Below are 24,387 nucleotides of genomic sequence, written 5' to 3' on the forward strand. Positions count from 1 at the left end.
CCCTATAGCACCACATATAAAACATTTTTTCCCCGTCGACTGATTATGATTGTGATAAGAGCTGCTTTTAAATGGAATGGAAATAAATAATTAGTCATGCTGCTGTCTCAACATGTGTTAATTGGTTATTTCTCTTGCAAGCAGAAAGAGCATGGGAGATTACATGAAGTGCCATTTACTCCTGTGTTGATTGGCTGAGGCATGCCAGAGGTTTAGTGATTACCTGGCGTATTTTAAAAGCAATGATTAGTTATGACAGTCCAGTCTGAGCAAGGTCATCGTATTTAAAAGATATCTAAAGGGCGAATGTGGTAAAAATGTAAATAGTTTTTTTTTTTTTTTTATACACCTATAACAGAAATCATTGCATAAATCACTTGCTATGAGTCAACGTTTCAGAGAGGAAATCATTGCACTATTTTCTGTTCTATTATTGCATTTTGTTGTAAAATTTTATTCCTATTCAACAGTAGTAGAAGGCAACAAAGTACAAAAGTAAAAGTGCAATATTTGAGTATAGTCTTTTAGCATCTGTAGTTTACTTTAAGTACAGTTTACAGTGGATACTTTTTACTTTTACTTCATTACATTTGAGAGCATGTAGTGAAGTACTTTCTACTTCATTACATTTTTGTATTTTTCTTTATGGTGTGAGACCTGCTGAAATGGCTGAGACTTATTTTTACCGTTTAATTTGAGTAAGCGTCCCAATTTTGAGCAACCCATATACACAGAAACACAAAAACAGTTAGAAAAATTTATAAATCAGCTGACTCACTTAAAAGCTGCTAAATCACACATTTCATTTATCGTTTAATTGTTCTAAAAATCTCTACGACATACTTTTACTTTGTACTCTCAAACGTAATATTTGAATAGTTTTAGTTGTAGATTTTTTCATGTGATACTTTAACTTTTACTTGAGTAACAAAATTGAATACTTCATCCACCACAGCTATTCAGTCATGCAAGAAAATTTAAGATTATACCACTCTAAAAATGCCCAAACTTGTCTGATCTTGGAAACTAAGCATGATGGGAAGTAACTGAATACATGTACTGAGAGTACAGTATTAGAAAAATAGAAAACACTATTTGTAGTGGGTGCATGTGCAGCTTTTGCTTCTCAAATTAGGGATTAATAAATGTGTAACAAACAGTCAAACAAACACAAAGTTGTTTTTAATCCTATGTTGCGTTTTTACAGTATAAATAAATAGAACTTGATGTAAAAGTATTCAGCACCACTCTGATTAAACCATGTAACTGAATATATTACGAAATACATTTTAATGCAGGTTTTCAGTATTCTGTAACTAAATACATGTTCAAAGTATTCTTCCCATCACTGTAGGCCTGGGTAGTACTTGGGAGACAGACAGGTAACATAGTGGCGGAGCGTTGGTTCAGTGGTTGGCGGTTCGAACCCCGCTCGGACTGGCGCATACTGACGTTGTGTCCTTGGGCAAGACACGTCGCCCACTTTGCCTTAAATGTTGAAGTCCACTTGTGTATGAGTCAGAACCTTTTTGAGAGCGAAACAATGAAAAAAGTGAAATTAGCCCTTAGCTACAATCTGGCGTGTTAGCATGTTTATCAGGTGTGCTAGTTAAAACGCAATTTCCCGACCAAATAAACAAATAAAAATGAAAACAGTTTGCAAATTGAAACACAAATTAATTAATGCAATTGCTGTACTCCCCAAGTTTTGCCCCCAGCACTGACCTAACTAGCTAAAAGAGAATATAAATGTAGTTTTTACTTGCTTGAACAAAATGGGGCGCATCCTCTTCTGTTGGACCACTGCACCTTTTTAGCTCAGCGGATACCTGGTGTTTTAAGAGCGAAAATGAATTTTTTAGTACAACCTCAGGCCTGATCGGGGCCATTAAATATTTACCAGTGTTCTGACAAAACAGCCACTCACATCGACTTCAGATCTGGTAATGATGCACAAGATGGCATTTTCATCTTTTAAGAGATATTTGGCATTTGACAACACAAGATGGAGCGACCTTTTCTGAGAGGATGTTGAGTGCAGGAACATGTGTAAATAAACAGTTTGGAGAGATTCACAAATAATATATGATAAAAGGCCCTGTTACCTAATTCTTTCGATTTTACAAAAATTTGTCTTGTAGTTTACAGATATGTTGCATAAGCAGCTTCTGAGGTCAAAATAAGTCTTCAATGTATGGTTCTGCATAAAGAAGACGTTGGCAGTAGCCTGATTCATCAGCCGGTTTCACTTCGTGGAAACTGTCTGACCTCGCAGTGTTAGGATTCATTCACTCGACGGTAGGCAGGTACTTTTTTTATTTAACCAATCCCTGCTATTTGATCGTGACGTATGTAATGCGCCGCTAACTGGGCTAACTGGGCTAACTGGGCTAACTGGTATATTAAGCTTTTCCCAAATCCCGTAGGAAGAAGGGCAATAACGTCTTTCCCCTTGATAAAATTCACCAAACATTCTCATTGTTCCAGTAATCGTTGCCAAAACAGAATGTATGGCTCTTCGCTGATTGTCAGGTGCCCAAACTCGCACTTCCGAGGTTCTTGCAAACCATCTAGTGTATTCTGATTCCTAACCTAGTCGCTGGAGCAAAATGAAATTGAGCGGAGGCACTAGGTGGCGTGAGCCTGGCTACTTTGGCAGGCCTTGCACCAGAAAACCTATAGTCAGTTAAAGGGCCCATATTACACTATTTTCTGATGTATGTTACACTGTTGTTTCCATATAAACAAAACATTGTATTGTTGTTTTTTTTTTATTCACAACACACAAACCCTGCATATTTAGACTGAGTTCTTCTCTCAAACAGAAGACACTGGTTTTCACGTTGTGGTGCAGTGTGGCAATACAGGAAGTGCTCCATTGTGTTTTCAAACTCCATACACCTTCATGGGAATCACTTGGATAATTTGAGACATGGAATTGCCCATCTCCACTGAACTTAAGCTTACTTAGCTTAGCTGCTAACTTGAAAACTACCACTACCTGACATCACAAGGTGGAGCATTTTGAGCTTTGAGATGTATACATATTAATATTACTTCTATATTTATTAAGAATGACTAAAACTTTTGTGAATGGAGTAAAACACAACTGTAGGTATAGTTTTAATGAGGTGACAACATTATATAAGAGTCAATTTTGCATGATATAGGAACTTGAATGTGATTGTGTGGCAACGTGTCTCCACTCTGTCTCATTTCAGCAGTAGTAGAACCATCAGCCTCTTGAGTCTCTTCATCTTCTTCACCACCTGTTGTCTAGTTATTTTCCTTAATAAATATGCAGTCCTCTCTCCTCATCCCATTGCCTATATTTCAGTTTATATCCTTTTTCATTAAAAGATTCTGTTAAAGTCTCCAAATGTTTGTTTTAGCCTCAGAGCTGTTGTCGTGTGCCTTTGGTGCTGTGACATTTAACAGGAGCCTCGCCTTAATCAGCTGTCTCGTCTTTGTAGTGAGATAGGGATTAGAAGTTACCCCCCGCTGGATACTTCATCTGAACATTGTACAACAACTTCCGCACCAACCCTCCATCCTCTGTGATCAGCTCACGCTCAGACATAATCCCAAATCCGATATACAAAGAATATCCAAACTCGTTAAGCCCACTCAAACATGGAGCCTTCAAACACTGCGCAGTATCCAAACACAACGGTTAGCATTGTAATAGAAACATTTGCATCCCAACAGCTTTAGCTAAACTTTCAAAACATACAACACCTTAAGTCATTAACACCTCATGTTTTTCTCACTATGTTACCAACGGCAACACATTAAGAACTTGCAAAATCACTTGGGGCTATTGTCAATATGGATGCTTATACTGTGTAAAGCAAAGCTGAAGATTTGTGCAGTGTAAAATGTTAAAAGAAACAGAAATGGATGATTCAGAAATATACTGACCAATCTGGTTTTCACTAAAATAAATATTTTGCGATCCAGAACACACACGTCTCCAGTACTAATACCAAGATGTGAGTCTGGTCACTATTGAATCTCTCTGAGTTCAGTGAACGTGACTGACAGGTGGATTAGCCAATCAGGTCTGTCTGTACTCAAACAAGTTGCTTACAATCTTGAGGCTCAATGGCTGATACATGTTCAAAAACTACACCAGAGCTCTCTCTGGTCTGTTTTTTCAGCTAATGGTTTTATTCTAGCACAGTAAGTAAGTAATTCAAATGAGGGAAAAGAAAGGGAAAAATATCACAGGGGACTGAAAAATATTTAATATTTTCAGAATCAATGTGCAAAGCACACATTTGAAAGTAGATATTTGTTTTGTTCAAAATGGTGGGTAACCAACGAGCTTCTTTGTTTCAAAAGTGTTACTGAAATAAGTGAATGTGATTGCACAGCACTGTCTGAATCTGACTCAAGGTGTGACAGAGAGAAGAGTGAACAAATTAGTATGAGCATTACAGAGATTAGTTTAAAAGTGCATTGTGCACTTGTCTGCTGGAGGGTCCATCACCTGCTTGTCTCCATGGAGATGTGCCTAAATGTTCCACAGTATGGCCTTAAACTTAAGAATCTCCATGGAAACCTGCAAGAAAAGTATATTTACTTGGAACATTGTCAGTATTGATCAGTTGAAATATTCTGTACCAAATAGTATATTACTACTACTACTACTACTGCTACTACTACTACTACTACTACTACTAACACTACACAAAGACAAGAACACATATTGCTTATAAATTATTGTTATCGCACACTGACTTCACATCTAGAGCATTTTTACCCATTAACTAATGGATCCGTGACTTGAGCATGTTTTGGCATTGACATCTACGTCTTGTTAGGAGTCTGCATTTTGAAATTGTGTCAAGTTCATGCTTTTCTTTGTTAAATATAAGTTGAATTTCAAGAGTTGTTCCTTTCCGCTTGGTAATTCCTCTTCTCCGTGTCAATTTTGCAAGTTTGTTAGCAGACTGCATCAAATCAGGCATGACAGATTCACTGCTCCACAGCGCCTATCTCCCCTAACTGGAAATTAAATACAGACACCCTCATGCTGCTTTACACTTTACACCATTACCTCACATTAACTTTGACTTTATCCAATTGTGCATGATTGAATAATGAATTTCCCCCTCCTCTCCCCCTTGTAGCTTGCGAGCTGATGAACCAGGGCATCCTAGCCCTGGTCACCTCCACCGGATGTGCGGCTGCTCTGGCTCTGCAGTCGCTAACGGACGCCATGCACATCCCGCACCTGTTCATCCAGAGGAGCAATGATGGGTCTCCACGCACCGCCTGCCCCTTCAGCCCCAGCCCGGACGGGGAGAGCTACACCCTGGCAGCGCGTCCACCCGTCCGGATCAACGAGGTGCTGCTGACGCTGGTGGCCGAGCTCTACTGGCAGAAGTTCATTATCTTCTATGAGAGTGACTACGGTGAGTGTTGGGCTGTGGGGGAATCCAGCAGTGAACAGGGAGGGGATATGTGCACTGTGTAGTGTTTCTGGAGGAGAGTACTCCACCTGCTTGTCTCCATGGAGATTTGTCTGGAATGATCTACTGTATGTAACCTTCATCAAAATCCATCCATGGAGATAAGCAGGCCAAGTTACAGGTCAGATCTGTGGAGAGCTGTCCCCGCTCCAAGTAAAAAATGTTTTTCAAAATTTTTGAGTGATAACAAAACCTGTAATTGAATAAATGCAAGATAATCCTCTACTGTGGTTTATACATTCTATGTAAAGCAATATCATCTCTCTGACACAAGCAGGTACCCTCGTCCAGAAAAGTTACCTAGTGCACCTTTAATATGTGGGATACAATAGAATGCATAATATAATGCCAGGGAAACATATTAGTCAGAAAAATGGAATTTGATGTAATAAATTTCAGTATTTCTCTAAGCTGTGTGATTTAATGGTATGACTGCAGCAAATTTGCAAAGCAACTCACCTTCTTAAGTTTATAAGTTGAGTTTTATGAGTCCTCGTAAAGTTTGCCAAATTTCTCTCCTCGCTTTGTGACGTGCACTGAAACCTACATTAGTCATAAAATAAAAATGGCCATTGTGCAAAATGTAGGCTCGCATAAATGAACTTCTATATTACTTCTTATGGAAAAAAAGATTACTCAATTTTGAAAAAGCGGTACCTTTTGGAAAATTTTCTACACCTTAGGTCCAATGTGCTTTGTCAAATTGTATTTTAAAGGGCCCATATTATGCTTTCTGAGTCTTTTTATAATGTTGTTTCGTTACCCAAAAAATACCTGGAGTTGTGTTTCGTTTCATTCACACATATTTAACCCTGCACATTTAGCCTGTGTTCCTCTCTCAAACTGAAAACACTCTGATCCACCTTGTCATGTCATGTGGTAATACAAGAAATAGTCCACTGTGTTTTAAAACTCCATATTCCTTCACAAGAATCATTTCAATCATCAGTTATTTCAGCTCTGGAGTTGCTCATCTCTACTGAACAAAAGGTAAAAGGAGCTGCTCACTTGAAAACTACCACTTCATGACATCACAAGGTGGAATAGAGCATTTTAAACTTGTTGATGTGAACAGATTAATATTAAAGGATTACTCAAACATGTGTGAATGAAACAAGGCACAACTCTGGGTATGTCTTTGATGAGATAACAATATCATAACATGACTTGCAGCTCACAAGACTCATTTTTGCATAATATAATGCAGTAATAATGCATCAGTTTAATATAGCGCTTATCTGGACACTCAAAGACGCTTTGCAGAGCATTATTCATACACTCCACACTCAGCCTTGCTTAGCTTCTGAGATCTGACAGGATCAGGCTTTGACAAGCTGGAATGGCCACATAGGACCTTTAAAATATAAATGAAAACTTTGTCATAATTTCCCAAACACTCTACTCCTCTAATCCAATATTGTGCAATGTGAGTCAAAGACGTTCATCTAAAACCCACTTGTTGCCCTTAAATCTCATGTTTATGTTGTGTGCGCACCATAATTATTCTTGAGTCTGTATCTCTGGAGTGAGGCCGACAGACAGTGAAGATCAGGGCACGTCTCAAGCTGGCGTTCCCCGCATGTGCTAAAGAGGATATAGTGATCTTAAGATGAAAACGCATCACGCCACTCGCATAAAGACTCACGACTTGTTTGCGTAGAGCTAAAAAATGGATTTGTCTCCGAATTATACGGAGAAGCACTCACCTCCCAGAGCGCCGTTCATCATTAGCATCTCCATGAGCAGACAAGGCGCTGTCTAATTGGCTCATAGGCTTGTGCTGTGGTGTATATATATTGTGTTTTTGTGTGGCTCCCTCCAGCACCCCTTAGGCGAGCTAGACCTGTTTTGAATTTGGCAAAAGGGAGAACACTTGACAGAACTCTTTGGCAAGGGACAGAAGTATAAAGAGGCAGGAGTTATGAATAAGCTATGAGGAACATGCTCTTAAAGGAGACATTATGCAAAATTGCTTTTAAACCATGGTGTTAAAATGGTTTCTCTCAATTGAGCTGTTTCTATTATTAAGATGTTGTTTTTTATCCATATTGTGGTTTAAAGGGGAGAATATAAAATAATCTATGTGCACCAGAGATTAAAACTAAATAGAAAAAATTCATTAAAGGGTCCATATTACGCTATTATGCTCTGATTTGTATATTTATTTATTTTCTTCATGAATGAACATACCTGGAGTTGTGTTTTGTTTCATTCACACATTTAACACACAAACCCTGTGTATTTAGTGAGTTCACCTCTCAAACAGAAAACAGTCCCTCCACCTTGTGATGCCATGTGGTAACACAGGAAATGCTCCACTAGGTTTTTAAATACACCTTCACTATCATCAATCATTTGGATAATTTCAACCCTCGAATTGCCAATCTCTACTGAACTAAAAGTAAAACATAGCTATTAACTTGAAAACTACTGCTTCATGACATCACAAGATGGAACATAGCATTTTCAGCCTTGAAGATGTAGACAGACTAATAAAGGAGGATTACTCAAACATCAAACTCAAACAGCTCCAGGTATGTTTTTGATAAAGACAGAACATTACAACAGACCAGAAAATAGGATAATATGCATCCTTTCAGTAAAATGTAAGTGTGAAAACATCCAGTAGCTGCTTTTCTCCATCTATTATTATGGCCAACAAAGATCACAAATCACCATCCGTAGAAATAAAGCTATTTTTCTCAAAGATGTATTTGTAAGTATATTTTGCAGCCTGGGGCAGAGATCATTATGATAAACATGTTTCATTCTTGTGTATTCAAAGTTATGTGTGTATTCTGAGGTGAGAGACATTTGGCAGAAGGCAGAATGGAGCTTGGCACAGGGCAGTGGTACAAGGGCAGGCTGATGGCGAGCACAGTGCTGCATTGGCGTTCCTCTGATGATACTCTCCCACTGCTGGCTAATCTTTTTACTACTTAGCCGAGTGCAATCTGGATGCGGGTGTAAATCTGTTTTATTTTTATTTTTTTACAGGGCTAGCTCGTGATCTAGTGTGCACTAAAGCAGCGCCCTAGGGCAGAACAGTAGCGGTAGGAGAGCTGTTTGGCGTGTATGTCCTTGCTTGTATCTGACATTGGTGCTCCTTACAGAAAGCGTGCACTCAGCATCAAGAGGGATCGATGGGATTCTCCACATGGTAGCCGGCTTTACGCTATCTCTGGTGAAGGGGTCTGTCCATCTGTGTCTCCCTTATGTCCCTGTATTTTAACTTCTGAACTGAACTGGCTGTAAGCCTGGCTAAGTGCACTCTATAGGGGATGTCATGCTCTCAACTTACAGGGGCATGTCTCATGGCGGACACATGGGGAAACACAAAGACTGTATAAAGAAGTGGACTAAGGACTTCTCTTTGTTATTATTTTAGATTGTGATGTTTGTGCGACTGTGTCTAAATACTTTCCCTTGTGGATCAATAAAGTTTGTCTAAGTCTAAGGGCACTTAGCAATGGTGTCAATCAAACCTGTTGCTAACGCTAACAGAAGTGACTTTAGGAAATGGCGGGTAATAATGTTCGTATCTTGATTTACGGACAAAATAGTGAAATAGAAACACCAGGATCATGTAGAGCAGGTGAGTACAAACATTTTAAAACCGAAATGACAAGCCTGACAGCAGCAATTACGGAGAAAGGGGTGACATTTTTCAACAGAAAGTTAATTGGAGTCAATGGAGCCCATGTTCATTTACTGTTATGCTATTGTACATTTATATATGCAGTCTATGGGGAAACTAGAATAAAGCTGTCTCTGGTCTGGCTTATTCAGATAATGTTTTAGACTTTCACAGTAAGTAAGTCGTTCAAATATGTGTAGCTACATATATTGTCACAAGGCAAGACAAGGCAAGTCTATTTGTATAGCACAATTCGTTCACAAAGTAATTCAAAGTGCTTTACAGAATAAGAAATACATTAAAATCACAATAAAAACTAATCAAAGCATAAATATTATCTCTCTTTTATAAAATTAAAAAGAGAGAGACATTAAATGAGAGAGAAGAGTGCAGAATGAAAACCTTTCAGTCAAACGCAGCTAAACAGAACGTTTTGAGCCTGGATTTAAACAGTGTCAGAGTAGAGGACTGTCTCACATCTTCAGGAAGACTGATCCAGGTTTTAGCTGCATGAATCTGAAACGCTGACTCCCAGTGTTTAGTCCTGACTTTGGGCACCAGCAGGAGGCCGGTCCCTGAGCTCCTCAGAGTGCGAGATGGTTCATGAAGCACTAGCATGTCACAGATGTACTTTGGTGCTCGGCCATGGAGAGACTTGTACACAAGCAGAGCTGCTTTAAAGTCTATTCTCTGAGCCACAGGAAGCCAGTGCAGAGACCTGAGCACACGACTTATGTGCTCGTACTTCCTAGTTCGAGTCAGGACCCGAGCTGCAGCGTTCTGGATGAGAATGCTGTCACAAGAACAGAAATAACTGCAACATATTATCTGAGCTACCAAATGATTGCTTTATATTTATAGATTGGTTGGGCTATCCATGGGTTTCAGAATGATACAAAACTAGGACCATTGCTATAGTGATTAACAAATAAAACAAAATATATCTTCTGAATGGGGTAAAGCCTTCACAATGTTGCATATAACAAAAAGCTGACACCTATGAATAGTTCTGAGTTCTCTACATCTGATCCATCCACCATTACTTCATGTGCAACATGTCTGTAAAACAATTCTGAAGTACATTTATGAAAGATGGTTAAAGGTAGTAAAGTAATACTAGCAGTTAAAGGTAGTACAACTAATGAAAATATTAATAACAGTGTTGATCTATGCAGTACAAAAACACAAGTACCAAACATTAAAAAAAACAAAACAAAACATGTTTACATTTTGTATTGTGGTTCTCAAAACTCTCATGGTTCTTCATTTTGTGTTGCCAGATTGCATAACTTAAAACACCTTGTCTTAAACTGAAAACACTCTCCGATTTGAAGTGTCCTAATGCAGATAATAGCATCCTAGGTTCAACTTCAGGTTTATTGTAGTTTTCAGTATAACAGATATTACCTTTTACATTTGTCCTGGCAATAAAAGAAATATATTAGCCACAAAGGGTTTAATAGCCCAACTAAAGAGAGAATTAAACAGTGACTTTCTTGCAGACCTGATGTCATTATAGAACACTCTGTACAGTCTTGAGGGTGAGATAGCCTCTGCACTGGCATTCAGAACACAGACTGCAGCTTATGTCAAACTCACAAAGGCAGTTTCTGACAAGGCAAGACTGCAGAGACATAATGAACGGGCATAAAAGGAGAAATAAACTGGCCCTTTTTAGCTTGGCCAATTGGCACTACTGACATTTGTGCTTGTGTTACACTGTTTAACACTCTGGTCATTTAATTAAGGAGTGGAGAGGCTAATTAGGATCCTCATCACAGAACAGCCACACTGCGTCTACATTCACTGCTGCAATATACTGTAGTCTATAGAGCGCTGCTAGTTAAAGGTGCAGTATGTAACTTTTCCAGTGGAGAGTTTGCCATTTGCTTGTCATGGATATGTTATTACTTTGCTTGGCATGTTCCACAGCAAAGTCTGAAATTTTGGACATAGGGCCTCATTTCCTAGTGAGCCAGAGTGTTGGAGACATGTGGAGACACTTTTTAAAATATTCCATCCAGTCCTTGTATTTGCAGAGGTCACTGGTGCTAGGCTAGTGCATGTCAATGGCCATAGTTAGCCTGCCACTAAAAAGAGTCTTACCCACTCCACAAAACACCCAAAACAAATCTGTTATTACTCTAGAATGTCGATCTAAATGTTTGTGTTGATCAATAATGTTTGAAATAAAACTATCCTTGCATTGTGTGAATCGTTGCATGTTGAGGAACTATTTTCTCAACAGCAGCATAACTTTACTTTGCTGGTAAGACAGGTGCTAGGTGATATCAGTCCGCTGCCACCAAGCTTTCTATCAGGAAATACAACTCGCTGCTGCTGCTCTGACATAAATCCTTCAAATGCAAGGTTGGGTTTACTTCTAAAATTATTCTATCGACACAGACATTTACATCGACAGTCTGGCGTTATAATAGATTTGCTTTGAGTGCTTTGTGGAGTGGGTAAGACTGGACTGGATGGAATATTTTAAAAGTGTCTCCACACGTCTCCAACACACTGGCAAACTATGAAATGAAGCCCTATGTCTAAAATTCCTGACTGTCCCTTTAAAGCTAACATTTAGGGGGTAAATTTCTCCCTAAATTCTAAATATGTGCATGTGAAAATATGGAAGGACTAAACCAACACACAACCCTTTGCAGGTTTCTGGCTGCAGGGGTGGAGTTTAAAGTCAGGATGCCTGTTAGGCCAATCTCAGTGCTTCGTATGTGTCTTGCGATGGTTTATTACAGTATTTACATCATCTAAAATATATGCCTCAAGCTGTTTCATAAAAGAAAAGCGATTTAACTAAATATGATTACTGCACAGCTGGATTATAGTCTCTTTAAGACAAAACAAAGTATTGCTTATTGGGTATAGCAAGGAGAAATTAAATTCTGCCAACTGGACAAAGCTTTTTGATCGAAGACGTTTCGCAGCTCATCCAAGCTGCTTCTTCAGTTCTGATCATTGGACTTAAACTAGAGCAGTCATTCCCCAGTTTGCAGAGCCGGGATTCTCTTCTCCACAGATCTGATATGTAAGTTAGTGTAGTGGTGTCACTTGATTGTCTTCATGAACGTTTAATGCCATGACATAAAACATTTCAGGCAAAGCAAAAACAGCACCATGGAGACAAGAAGGAGACCACAAAAGTCACATAATAGACCTATAAATATAGTCAAGGGCACCACATTAATTACAGTATGTTTGGCTTTTTATACCCAAGATGCTACTATATTGACTCATTTATGCTATTAAATATTTACTGAGGTCAAGTAGAGGCTGATATTAAAAGCACTACCGCTATGTTGTGTCCATGCCTTTACCACTGCTATTTTCTACTTCCAGTTTCCACTACAATTTCTACTGCTACTAATACTAGTACTACCTCCACTACTATTATGTATTATGATGACACTGAGCTGCTATTACTATAATTACTTGTGCAAATACCTCTGATTGTAGTAAAAGTGCTGGTACTTTTAGCCAGCGGTATTAGTAGTACTAGTTAACTGCTTATTGTTAAAGGTGCACAGCATTATGTTTCTGGTTGTTTCCATTGAGATGCCATTGTTAAAATCTATTGCAAATGTATTTAATTAAAGATGTTTTTACCTTTGAATACCCCAGAAAGCATACATTCTCACTGTGAGCTGAGTCACTTCTCCACAGATCTGACCCGTAACTTGGACCAGATGCTTATAAGTTTCATACTGTGAAACTTATAGGCAAGACTTTTACCAGAAAAGTACACAGTGCGCCTTTAAAATACTTTTGCTTTATTTTTACTTTTCAACTAGTCCATTTAACGTCACAGAAAACATAAAATGCGTTATCATATCCCCACAAGACACTTTTCTTATCTAAAATCTATTTCTGTACACTAAACAGCGAAATTGTCAAAAACCATTTAATTGGCTGTATCGGCAATTCCCAGCTCTCAAACATCTGCTGCGTGAGTGCTCAAATTTGTTCCACTAATGTGACATATTGTCTTCAAAGAAAGGCCATGTTTGAGTTATAATTAAACACAAACTTTTCCCATCAGTGGTTATTGTATTCTTTAAAATATAGCCTCAAAAAAACTGTGAAAACCTTAGCCCCCTGTATCCATTGTAGCATGTCACCTGTCACGGCAGCTAATCAAACAGTGAAATAGTTGATGCAATGAGACTCTGCTCCCTTAGCTCACAGTAGCCATAGTGAGATCCTGTCAAAAGCACTCCCGTCTGCTATGTTTAGCCTGAAAAGGGCACAGACACTGAATCGCATTGACGGTCTAGATGACGGTCTAGAATACACAAATGGAAGTACTTTGCCAGAAATACCTCGCAAGTACAACTGTGGACGTGTCTTTATGCATCAAGGTTATAAGTGTAAAAGGTGGTTCGTGACTAAGATAGTGAATGTGCGTCTGTGAGTCAGTGGAGTGGCCTCAAGTGAAGGTAATGATGACTTCAGTGTGTTTTCAAAGTACAGAAGCTGCGGTAATATGTTAATATATCAAACTGTTTTATACAATAATATTGAAATTTAGAAATGTTACTGCTATGACTTTTACTGGTTTAAGAATGCATAGATAAGCTTTATACCTCCAGTAGGTAAACATAAAAACTATTACTAGTGTATGTAGCTCTACCAGAGGTGGGATTTGCAAGTCGTGACTTGAACTTGAGTCAGACTTGAGTCACTATTTTTAGGACTTGAGACTTGACTTGATAAAATGGACTAAGACTTGGGACACGACTTGGACTTGAAGGTCAATGACTTGGGACTTGACTCGTACTTGAGGCTTGTGACTTAAATCTTAATTCTTTTTATTCTGATCATAATGATTCACACTAAGGATAAGAAAAAAATTAACTTAATACATTTCTACAACTCTTCTATACTCTATAAAAACTCATATATACATATACTATGATTTTTGCAATTGATTAAAATTCATATAAATAGCAAAAATCTAAGCTATATTTGGTACTTTGATTTAAAGACTTAAAGATGACTCAAAAATGACTCAAAGCTCAAAACAGACGACTTGGACTTGACTTGGGCTTATGGGCCACTGACTTGAGACTCTACTTGGACTTGCCTATATTTGACTAGGGACTTGACTCGTAGATCAAAGACTTGAGACTTAATTGACAATTGCAAAACAATGTCTTGGCCGCACCTCTGATCTCTATTACTACTTAAATGGCCCATATTACACCATGTTCTAACCAGTGTTATAAACATAAACATAAACCCTGCATATTTACACCTTCACTAGAATCAGAAAATGGACGATTTTAGCCCTAGAGTTGGCAATATCTACTGAAATAACGGTAAAAGAGAGCTGTTAACTTGAAAAATAAGGTTGGACAGGGCATTTTGAGCTTTGGAGATGTAGACAGACTAATAATGCAGGGTTACTCAAACATGTGTGAATGAAACACATTTGTAGGTATGTTTTTGAGGAGGTACTGGCATTATAGGACCTTTAAAGGAGAATTTTTTATTTTTTCCTGCTTTATTTTCTACTTCAGCATCTTGAAATACTATTTCTACCACTGCTCCCATTACACACATAACACGTAGTGCATATAGGGCATCAAGAGCCAAGAGCACCAGGTGTTTTTTTCTCAAAACTTAAAAAAACTAAAGCAGCATTTGTGCAAGTCTTGACATGACACAAACATTGTAAGTGTTTTAAAATGAATATGGCTGATAATAGCATTTTTCTCCTCACCATAAATCAACCATGCCTTACAAATTTGTAATCAGTGACACAAAAGGTACAGCACCTGAAAACTGAGTTGTAAAATTTTACTATTTAGTCATTTGAATGCGTAATTATTCAGCTTTCATTCATGTCCAACAATCAACCTTCAAACATCACATGCTTCATTTTGCAGTGTTTTTAGCACTCAGAATTCTTTGTAATATTCAAAAATCAATTATTAATAAAGCCATACATTTCTTTGACATTAAAACAACTTCCAAAGCCCATGGAGCAGAGCCTAAGCACCTTCATCTGAACTGCTCTGAGCAGCAAAGCACCGCAGATGGTGAGGGGCTCTCCGGGGAGGTTTTCCATGCTCTCAATAGCTGCTCAAAGCTGCTCAAAGCTGACAGGAAGTTGAAAAATGTGCAGGTTTGGCTTTAGAAAAGTCCTCTCCAAAACAAAGCAATTTGGCTTCTTCGCACTATTCCAGACATGAATGAAATCTCAAGCAACCGTGTTAGGTTAGGTCGGACTTTCACTGATTTTTCCTGAAACTGTGGTTCTTTTTCATTTGTGTTATTATTATTACCATCATTAAAGGTGAACTCTGTCATTTTTATAGCCCAGTGTTTACCTCCTGCTTGTCTCTATGGAGATGTTATTGCTTTGCCTGGAATCTTCCACAGTATGACATTAAACAGATCTATGAAGAAAAGCAAGTGACAGACCCTCCTTCAGAAGTTACCTAATACTCCTGTGAAATAGCTTTCTTATTTTTGTCCATAATTCATTTATTATGGCTGTTTATGTGAATGCATGTTTGTCCATTAATTCATTAACAAGACAATATCTCTTTTGAATGGATTTTTCAAAGGTCTTGCAGATAACAGGAAGCATTAAATGGGCAGTAAAATATGAGACTAAACACAAACTCACTGTGGATGCTGCTGGTCAGTAATTTATTTTGCAGTTTACAGTCTAACATCTATCTATTTCCAGTTATTTTTTCTAACAAGATCTGATAGTACCAAGTGCACTTCTCAATGTCAATATTTGTACCATTTGATAACATGTTTACAGCTTACAGCTTGCAGAAAACCTTGCACATATATTTGGTGAGACAAAAATGACCTATTCCAAGGATATTTATTGTATAAGTATTCAACAGCACAAAATCAAATGATCCTCCTATAACAGGGGTTTTAAGATTGAGTGAATGTGAGCCTCCCCTTAGAGTAAATAATGAGAGCTGAGCCCCCCCTCCCCAAAATTCCATCTGCCTGCCCTACCCCTCACAGGCCTTTTGAATAAATGCATCTTTTGTATTCCTGGCAATGATGACTTTCAATAACAACTGATAATATATTTTTTTAATAATGTATTTTCTTTCGACGTAGCATGGTTTCGTTCTGGTTAAATCCTGGTTTAGACCTGGTTTTAGTCCTGTTTTTAGTCCTTGTTTAGACCTGGTTTATAGCCCTGGTTTTACTTCTAGTTTAGCCCTGGTTTTAGGTCTAGTTTAGAGGCATGGACCACGCGGCGTATGTGAGAAGACGAGGTCCACGCGTCGTAGACAAGGCAATAAAGGTGATGCTCCAAACTATGAGGAGGTTGTCAGAATGTGGACATAATTTTACAGCTATTACATGCACGCACAATTACCAATATCAGTATTGCTGCAGGTTTGTACAGATGTGGACTGTTATTTTTCACGCCTCCCCAGTGGCTCTCCCCCCCCCAGGGGAGGTGGCCCTCACCTATTGGAAACCACTGTCCTAAAAGAACTGATAACATCCATATGTATACCTGTAATGCAATGAATGAAAACTATAAAAGCAGTTTTAGAACATTGTGGCTTTATTTGTTCCTCTCATGCACCGTAGTACATAATAATATACATAGAATAACGATACATAATGCAAATGTGCATAATAGCAGGCATTTCCATGAGTAGAAAGGAGCTGATAAGAAAAAAAAAAAGTAGGGCTAAGAGTAAACAAAACAAAAAGAACTGTGTTAATGGAAAAGAAAGAGTGTTCATGGTCCTTTAATTTTCAACAAAAAAGGTGAGTGACTAACTGAAAAATTGTTGGCTAATGATAGTTTGTAACTGTAATTTTATGTGTGAGAGACTTTTTAACAGCCCAAATCAGCTCACCTGTTGTAGTTCCAAATAAAGTAAGCATCTCTTTCTGCTCAGATTGTGTTAAAATAAAGCTCAGATAAAGTCAAATTTGAGTAACAGATCTTCTTACAGAGTAGTGCTTCAGTTTACTTTCACACCCCCAGGGAATATTGATGTAACGTTGAAGTATTAATATGTGAAACTTTGTACAATAATGTATGACACTGAATACATCGGTTAAAATCTTAAATGAAGTACTGTAGACAGCATTGCCAAAACTTTTTAATATTGAACATTCACTTATAGGAAGAACTATTTTCCAGCATTTGATTGACAGCTGCAGTGTCTGGGGAGAGATTGAACGCAAACGTAATTATGCACTTCTCCAACTGATTATATGCTACATATTTCGGCATGCGCTATCTTTGTACAGGAAATGTTTCCGTGGAGGTTTCAGTTTTATATTTTGTGTTACATTTGTTTGAGAACATAAAAGAGAAGCCGTGGAAGATTACAGAAAATCTCACAATAACAAATGCACAAAATTGTTACAGGTTCATTGTGTGGATACATTCAAAACAATTCTCATTAACATTTTACAATATTGCCTTTATTCTTACTTAGAAACCATGCTTACAAGCAGAACACCAATGCAATAATGTTTCAAAATCAGATACGCTTTGCTAATAATCAGTGGTGTAGTGGGCGTGGTACGCGGTGGTTCGCCATCCATTCACTTCTCCCAACGTGAGATATAAAAAATAATAAGTATAAAAAATCCTACTCCTTAAATGTCAAACCGGAGCTATTGGCAATGGTGAAAACAAACTGCAAAGGCTCATGATATCTGCAGTGTTGTCCTATTGTGACCTGCAACATGATAGTGACCTGCGACATGAGGGGACCAGGACTGATCCCAGGACTGAACCAGGACTAAACCAGGGCTATACCAGGGCTAAACCAAGGTTAAACCAGGACTAAACCAAGACTAAATCAGATCTGAACCAGGACTGAGTGTCAGGGTGGGCCCGGAAGTGCATGTATGTAGATTGTCAGGTGACCGCCGGCGAAAGGACCGGCGCTCCATGCACCAGGGAGTTCAGTGCAGTTGTCGCCCAATCATACTTTGCGGACACCCTGCTCCACGGGTTCAGGGTTCTCCCTTTTGCTCTCAAGTCTAAGATTAGTCCTGGTTTATTCCTGATTTAGACCTGGTTTAATCTTGGTTTAGTCTTGCTTTTAGTTCTGGTTTGAGACCTGGTTTAGTCCTGTTTTAGACATGGTTTAGTCCTGGTTCAGTCTTGGTTCAGTCCTGGTCTAGTACTTTTTTAGTCCTCCTGGTTCACTCACGAATCACTTACCCCCACTTAAAAAATCCCCACTACACCACTGGTAATTAATAAAACTTTCCAATTAACATCCTGCCATAAAGTGCTCATCTAAATGATTTGGAGTGTGAATGTTGAGATTAAAGGTCCTATATTACACTAAATAGACCCTTGTGAGCTTTTAGTCAGGTTATAATGCTGTTACCCCCTCAGAAACATACCTGCAGGTTTGTTTTGTTTCATTCACACATGTTTGAGTAACCCATTTCTTATTCATCTGTGTACATCTCCAAAGCTCAGTGGAACAGAGTGTTTTCTGTTTGAGACAAGAACTCATCCTAAATATGCAGGATTGGTGTGTTAAACATGTGTGAGTGAAGCAAAACACAACTTCAGATACTTTTGATGAGTAAACAACATTATAACACAGATCAGAAAATGACGTAATATGGGCCCTTTAACAATCAGGAAGAGAAGGTCAAATGTGCTTTAATCTGCACATTTTAATGCCAAAAAATCAGACAAACTTGGTTGTCTGTGCTGTGATGGATGTGGGGTATGGCGCATATCGGCTGTGTTATCAGTAGGGATTGTCTAATATGGACTTTTTTTCAGCATATCTAGTTTGTCTTGCTGCTGTAGCCAAAAAGCTAAATTTGTCAATGTCAATAACAAGACTTTAAAATTTATAGCAATGCCTACAAAGTGATGCTACGCTTTATTTCTTTTCGGTACAAACATGGATCTATAATATGAGCCTGTCACGATAACAAATTTTGAAGCATGGTATATTCTGCTACGGAGAAATATCATGATGAACAATAATACTACAATAATACTGAAACAATTTTATGCCGCTGACACAATAATGATAAAGCAGGACAATCCCAGTAAAGCATTTTTAAATAGATCATCATCATTAAAAGGTCTGAGCTGTAAGACATAAATAGCAGAATAAATGATCCAGCTTTCATATATTGAAGGATAAGGCTGATTTAGTATTTATCAACTACCTGGATTAGACAGTCCCTCCCTCTGTTTAAATAGATGCCCCACCATAGGAACTACAGCTGAGCCCATAAGTATTCTCCCAAAGAGTGCAATGTATTTTTTGTGAAATCAAACTCCCTGTGTTTGGCTGACAGGGCACCTCCAGCTTTCACAAAGGTCAGATTTTGAAGGGATTATCAAAAAGTTTTGTAAGTAAACTATGGGGGCCAGGTAAGAATTATAGTTTGGAGTTCGACTGGGGAAATGTTTTAGCCTGGGAGTATTTGTATGAAACAAAAAGTGACAAAGTATAATGCCTTCTTTGTCACCAAAAAGGAACTAATGTAAAATCAAACCCCCCGTGTTTGGCTTACAGGACACCTACAGCTTTCACAAAGGTCAGACTTCGAAGGGATTGGTCTCTATTTTCACAACATGAACTTTGGTAATGTTTAAAATCCTCAAAGCACAGAGCTTTGTACAATTTAGCCCAGCCTCACTTTCAGCTCACTCTACCGCCACTCTAGCCTCCATTGTGCTGATTGGTCAGAACTGAGCTTGGGCTATTTAAATCAATACAACGCCATCTTTGGTTCATCTTCCAGACCTTACTATTTTCCAGTGACATAATCCAGGGGATGCTCTACATGAATCGCTATTGGCAGAATGATCAGGACCTACCATGGAGACACAATGCACACATTTGCAAACATAGGCTAAAAAGTTTTAAAACACAAGAAAAAAAAAAGGATTTAAACAATAGTTTTCTCACCTGTTGTAGTTTCAACAAGTCATATCTTTCTGGTCAGATTGTATTAGAAATAAACTTCAGATTAAGTCTAACTTGAGTAACGGCTTCAGACAAAGTAGTGCTCTTAGTTAGCTTCACATCTCCAGGAAATGTTGATGACAGTGTCAATACTTCTATGGTATAAAATAGTGTTGTTTGTAAGCACAGTCACCTCTTAAACTTAAGCTCTTAAAATTATATTTTGTATGCATTGTATGTAATTTATTTTGCTATATGCAAATATTTGTAAAGTTCTGTGATCAATGTACACAATCAACCACATCGTTTTTGAAACTATGTAATGAACACGGGTGGGTTAATATAAGTTTTTCTTCTTCCCACTCCTTTTCAAGAAATGAGCTTGTCTGTTATTTACAATGTATATGTAGTATACACAAATACTTTTTCTCTTGAAATGAAAACAAATCAATCACTCAATCAAAAGCTTCTGTGCTCTATTTTCAATTTCACTCATTAATCCATTTAAAAAGACTCATCCAGTATCTAAAAATTCTTCAGTATTTATGGAGAAAATAGTGAAATAAAAACACCAGGATCATGAAGAGTGGGTTAATACGCACATTTTAAGACCAAAATGATGAAGCTCACTACAGCAGTTACAGAGCGAGCGGTGACAGTTTTTCAATGTAAAGTCACTTGGAAGCCAAGTCGATGGAGCAGGAAGCACCTGCCATGCTCACTTCCTATTTGGAACATGGTGGCTAGCGGGTTAGCTGTGTCCATTTATATATAAAATCCAACTCTATTCATCAACCCCTTTACATAATACTTAACGAGCCCATCTCATGCAAAATCAACTTTTCAGAGCTTTCTGGCCGAAGTGGTTTTTGAGATTGAGTCTGCTTTTTTTTTTTTTAAACAAATTGCAGCGTATTTCTGCCACCCTCCCACGTGACAACGAATTAAAGCCTGCTACAACGATGACGCAGCCAGCTACACCGATGATGCGTTTGACATAGCTCCACCGCCTCTGCCCCGCCTCTACCCCGCATCAGCCGACAATTCCCACATGAACACTTAAAGAAAAGCGACAGCATAAGTTAATTGTTATACACTGCAGTGTCCACGATATAATAAGTTTATCTACTAGCGTTTATTAATACTTTACAAATCAGTAATGTTCAGCTGATGCTGACGTGTTGCTTGCGCTTCGTGCACCTCCAAGTCCTCGTCCAATTGCGGGTCCAACACATAAGGCTGAACGCACTGTATCGCCATGATGAAAAAAAGTATCTTCCTACCTCTATCAGGGTGCACACCTGTCTCCCCCTCCCTCCCTGAGATGGGCGGAGGAAGGGTGGCTCACTCAGAGCCTATGTCAAGTTTGGAGGGTGGAGCCTGTGCTTTCTCAGGACGGCGGGGGGAGCGTCTTTCACAGTTCCTGGTCTGTGACTGCCTCCAAGAAATCAGTAAGATTTCATAACTATTGTGTAATGGATGTTCCAAAACCCAAATTGTGCTTGTACATGTGCAGAAGATACAATGTGAAAAGAGTTATTTTGCGTGATATGGGCCCTTTAATGAAAGAAGAGCACACCAACATCAAGCATCACCTGATGTAAATACTCCTATGTAGGTGTTTTCCTGTTCTTTTTCTGTTGTGTTCATATCATGGCAGGGCACAGGGGAAGTTTGGTGTTTTATTACCTCTCTCACCGCTGGCTCCCTGACCTCCAGGCAGACAGGAGTTGGACGTAATGAACCGTGTCAGAGTAGCCAATTCATGTGCGTCTCTACCAGCACATTAGACGCATAAAAGGGGACATTATGTAAACAACAGCTATAGCGTCCACATCTTTGTGCTCTGTCTGTCACTATGTATTTTCAGAACATAATGGGCTTTTCGGGTTATCGGAAAGTTTTATAAGCAAACTATGGAGGGCAGGTAAGGATTATGTACAGTTTGCAGTTAGAAAATGTTTTGACTTTGGCATATTTACAAAAACTCACATAAAGTATAATGTCTTCTTTGCTAATAATAATAGTTTTTAATATCTAAACACAGACTTAATTTTTGTTTGTTGAAAGGATTTTAAAGATGCACATATGTCAATTTTCTAGGAGATCTACCACTTGGAACCACAGTATGACATTAAACTTGCATTTATTGTGAATCTACTCCCACTATAGTTTTAAGTTTCAACATACGTAGATTTTTTTTTTCTTTATTATTTCTTTAAAGTGGGGGTGTTACACTACAAAATATATTATTGTTCTTATTTTAAGCTTTCTACCATTTCATATTGTTCTCGCACCAAATTCGTATCACTGAAGAGGTTTTAGATGTCATTCATGCATGTTTCAGTAATTTAGCAATCTCTTCTGAGCCCTATTTGAACCCTTCTTCTGGTGAGCTGTAAGATTTGATTTGATTTGATTTATTTGGATCCCCATTAGCTGATGTCCGTGACACCAGCTACTCTTCCTGGGGTAAGATTATAAGAGTTAACTGTGGTGGGAGTAATGCCTTATAAAAGTAACAAATTACTGTCATACATTGCTTTTTGCTGTAACGCAGTAATGTAAGGCACTACGGGCAAAAAAAATGTAATGTTTTACTCAGTACAAAAGTCAGTAATGTGCGTTACAATGCTTTTTGAAACTGGATTGAAGTGGTGGGTTTTTCATTTTTCTTCATACAAATTCACTAAAATCCCTGCAATATCAGCAGAGGTGAAACGCCATCGTAACAGTTCCAAATGTTGGGACAGGCCCAGAGGTTCGCCCGCGTAGACCGTCGGGTGACCGAAAGGACCAGCACAGAGCTGTGCACTCCACAGGGCTATTCGCAGCTGAAGCCCAATTGTGCTTTGCGGACACCCTGCTCCATGGGCTTGGGGTTCTCTCAGGGGTGGTCCTAGATTCCAAGTCCTAGTCCAAGATAAGTCCTGGTTCAGTCCTGGTTCAGTCCAGCTGATTGTTACCTGACAATCAGCGACAGTTGGTGAGAGTAACTTAAAAGTAATGTAATAGTCGTAATGTCTTACATTTTAAATGCAGTAATGTTGTAATGTGATGAATTACTTTGAAATGACTGTAACAAGTAATAAATAACACATTACAGTTTTAAAGTACCTTGCCTAACAGTAGCAGTTAACAGAATAGCAGTATAACAGTAGTTATATTCTGCTCCATCTGACATTCAGACATCATAATCTTACGTGTCAGCATTGCAGCCTCCATTATGAAGTTTTGAACTCATAGATTACAGTTACCATTTTATTTCAGTTGAATTATTGTGTGATATGAAGTTGTGTTTAAAAAAACACCTCCAAAGTTAGAAACAGCACATAAACTTGATGTTTATTAGGTGAACTCTGACAGTGCTGTAGGGCACAGGCTCAGATATGAGTTTTAAACGTGGCTTTTCTCCCACTCACAAACTCTGCTCACTTCCTCTTGTGTGGGCACTGTCTCAAACTGACCACAGCCTGCACAGAAAAAGCCTCGTTCACAAACTCATGTTAAGTACCGACCTAAATTTCAAATGACAACACTTTTACAACTGATGTAAGTTAAGAGTCAGAATTGCATCTTTAACATAAACATAAGCGTGATGGTAGAGAGCAGTGCCAAAAGTAATGATCCCATTTTTTGGGTAGGTGGAATTATTTAAATCCTTTAACATGATGCAATACACCTCACTAAAGCAGCAGTTAAACATTGCATAGCTGACCACATTGTCTGCCATTGCAAGATATGCTTACTGTCTGTTGTGCGTTTATATATTGACAAAAAAAAAAAAATATATATATATATATATATATATATATATATATATATATATATATATATATATATATATATATATATTTCCTCTGTATCTTCTGTTCTGTCAAGCAACACATATGTTTCGCAAAACAAGTTAAACAAAACCTCAACATCCATATCCAATTTGCCTGTCAAAGCAGTCTGCACTTACCCAGTCTGGGATGTGATTGGCAGCCGTGCTTATGGACTAAACACAAGGGAGGCAGGAGGCAGACAACTGAAAACAGCATTGTGTTATGAAGAAATATAGAAATGTATCTGAACAAACACACTTTCAACTTTGACATCACTGTAATTTAAGGTGCACTGTGAAACTTTTCTACTGTCGATTCCGCCGTAAGTCTGCTTTGCCTGGAACGCATCGGAGTATGGCGTCAAACTGATCTATCTCCATGGAGACAAGCAGGTGATGCTATGACGCCATGTTACAAGTCAGATTTGTGGGGAGGCTCTCACTCACAGAATGCATGTTTTTTTCAAGCAAAAACAACACCTATATTTGAATGCAAGTTGAATGCACACTAGTACATAT

The 24,387-nt window shown here is 38.4% G+C and overlaps 1 protein-coding gene across 1 annotated transcript in view; it reads left to right on the plus strand.

The window, feature by feature from the left end:
- Nucleotides 1-24,387, plus strand: part of grid1a (glutamate receptor, ionotropic, delta 1a) — a 426,969-nt gene that overhangs the window by 256,722 nt on the left and 145,860 nt on the right. Inside the window, exon 3 of the mRNA XM_020921510.2 lies at nt 5,136-5,420. Coding sequence (XP_020777169.2) covers nt 5,136-5,420 — 285 coding nt within the window. The remainder of the gene's footprint in view (nt 1-5,135; nt 5,421-24,387) is intronic.

The sequence above is a fragment of the Boleophthalmus pectinirostris genome, unplaced genomic scaffold, assembly GCF_026225935.1.
Source record: "Boleophthalmus pectinirostris isolate CB_2022bp ecotype Guang Dong unplaced genomic scaffold, ASM2622593v1 HiC_scaffold_5, whole genome shotgun sequence".
Lineage (NCBI taxonomy): Eukaryota > Metazoa > Chordata > Actinopteri > Gobiiformes > Gobiidae > Boleophthalmus > Boleophthalmus pectinirostris.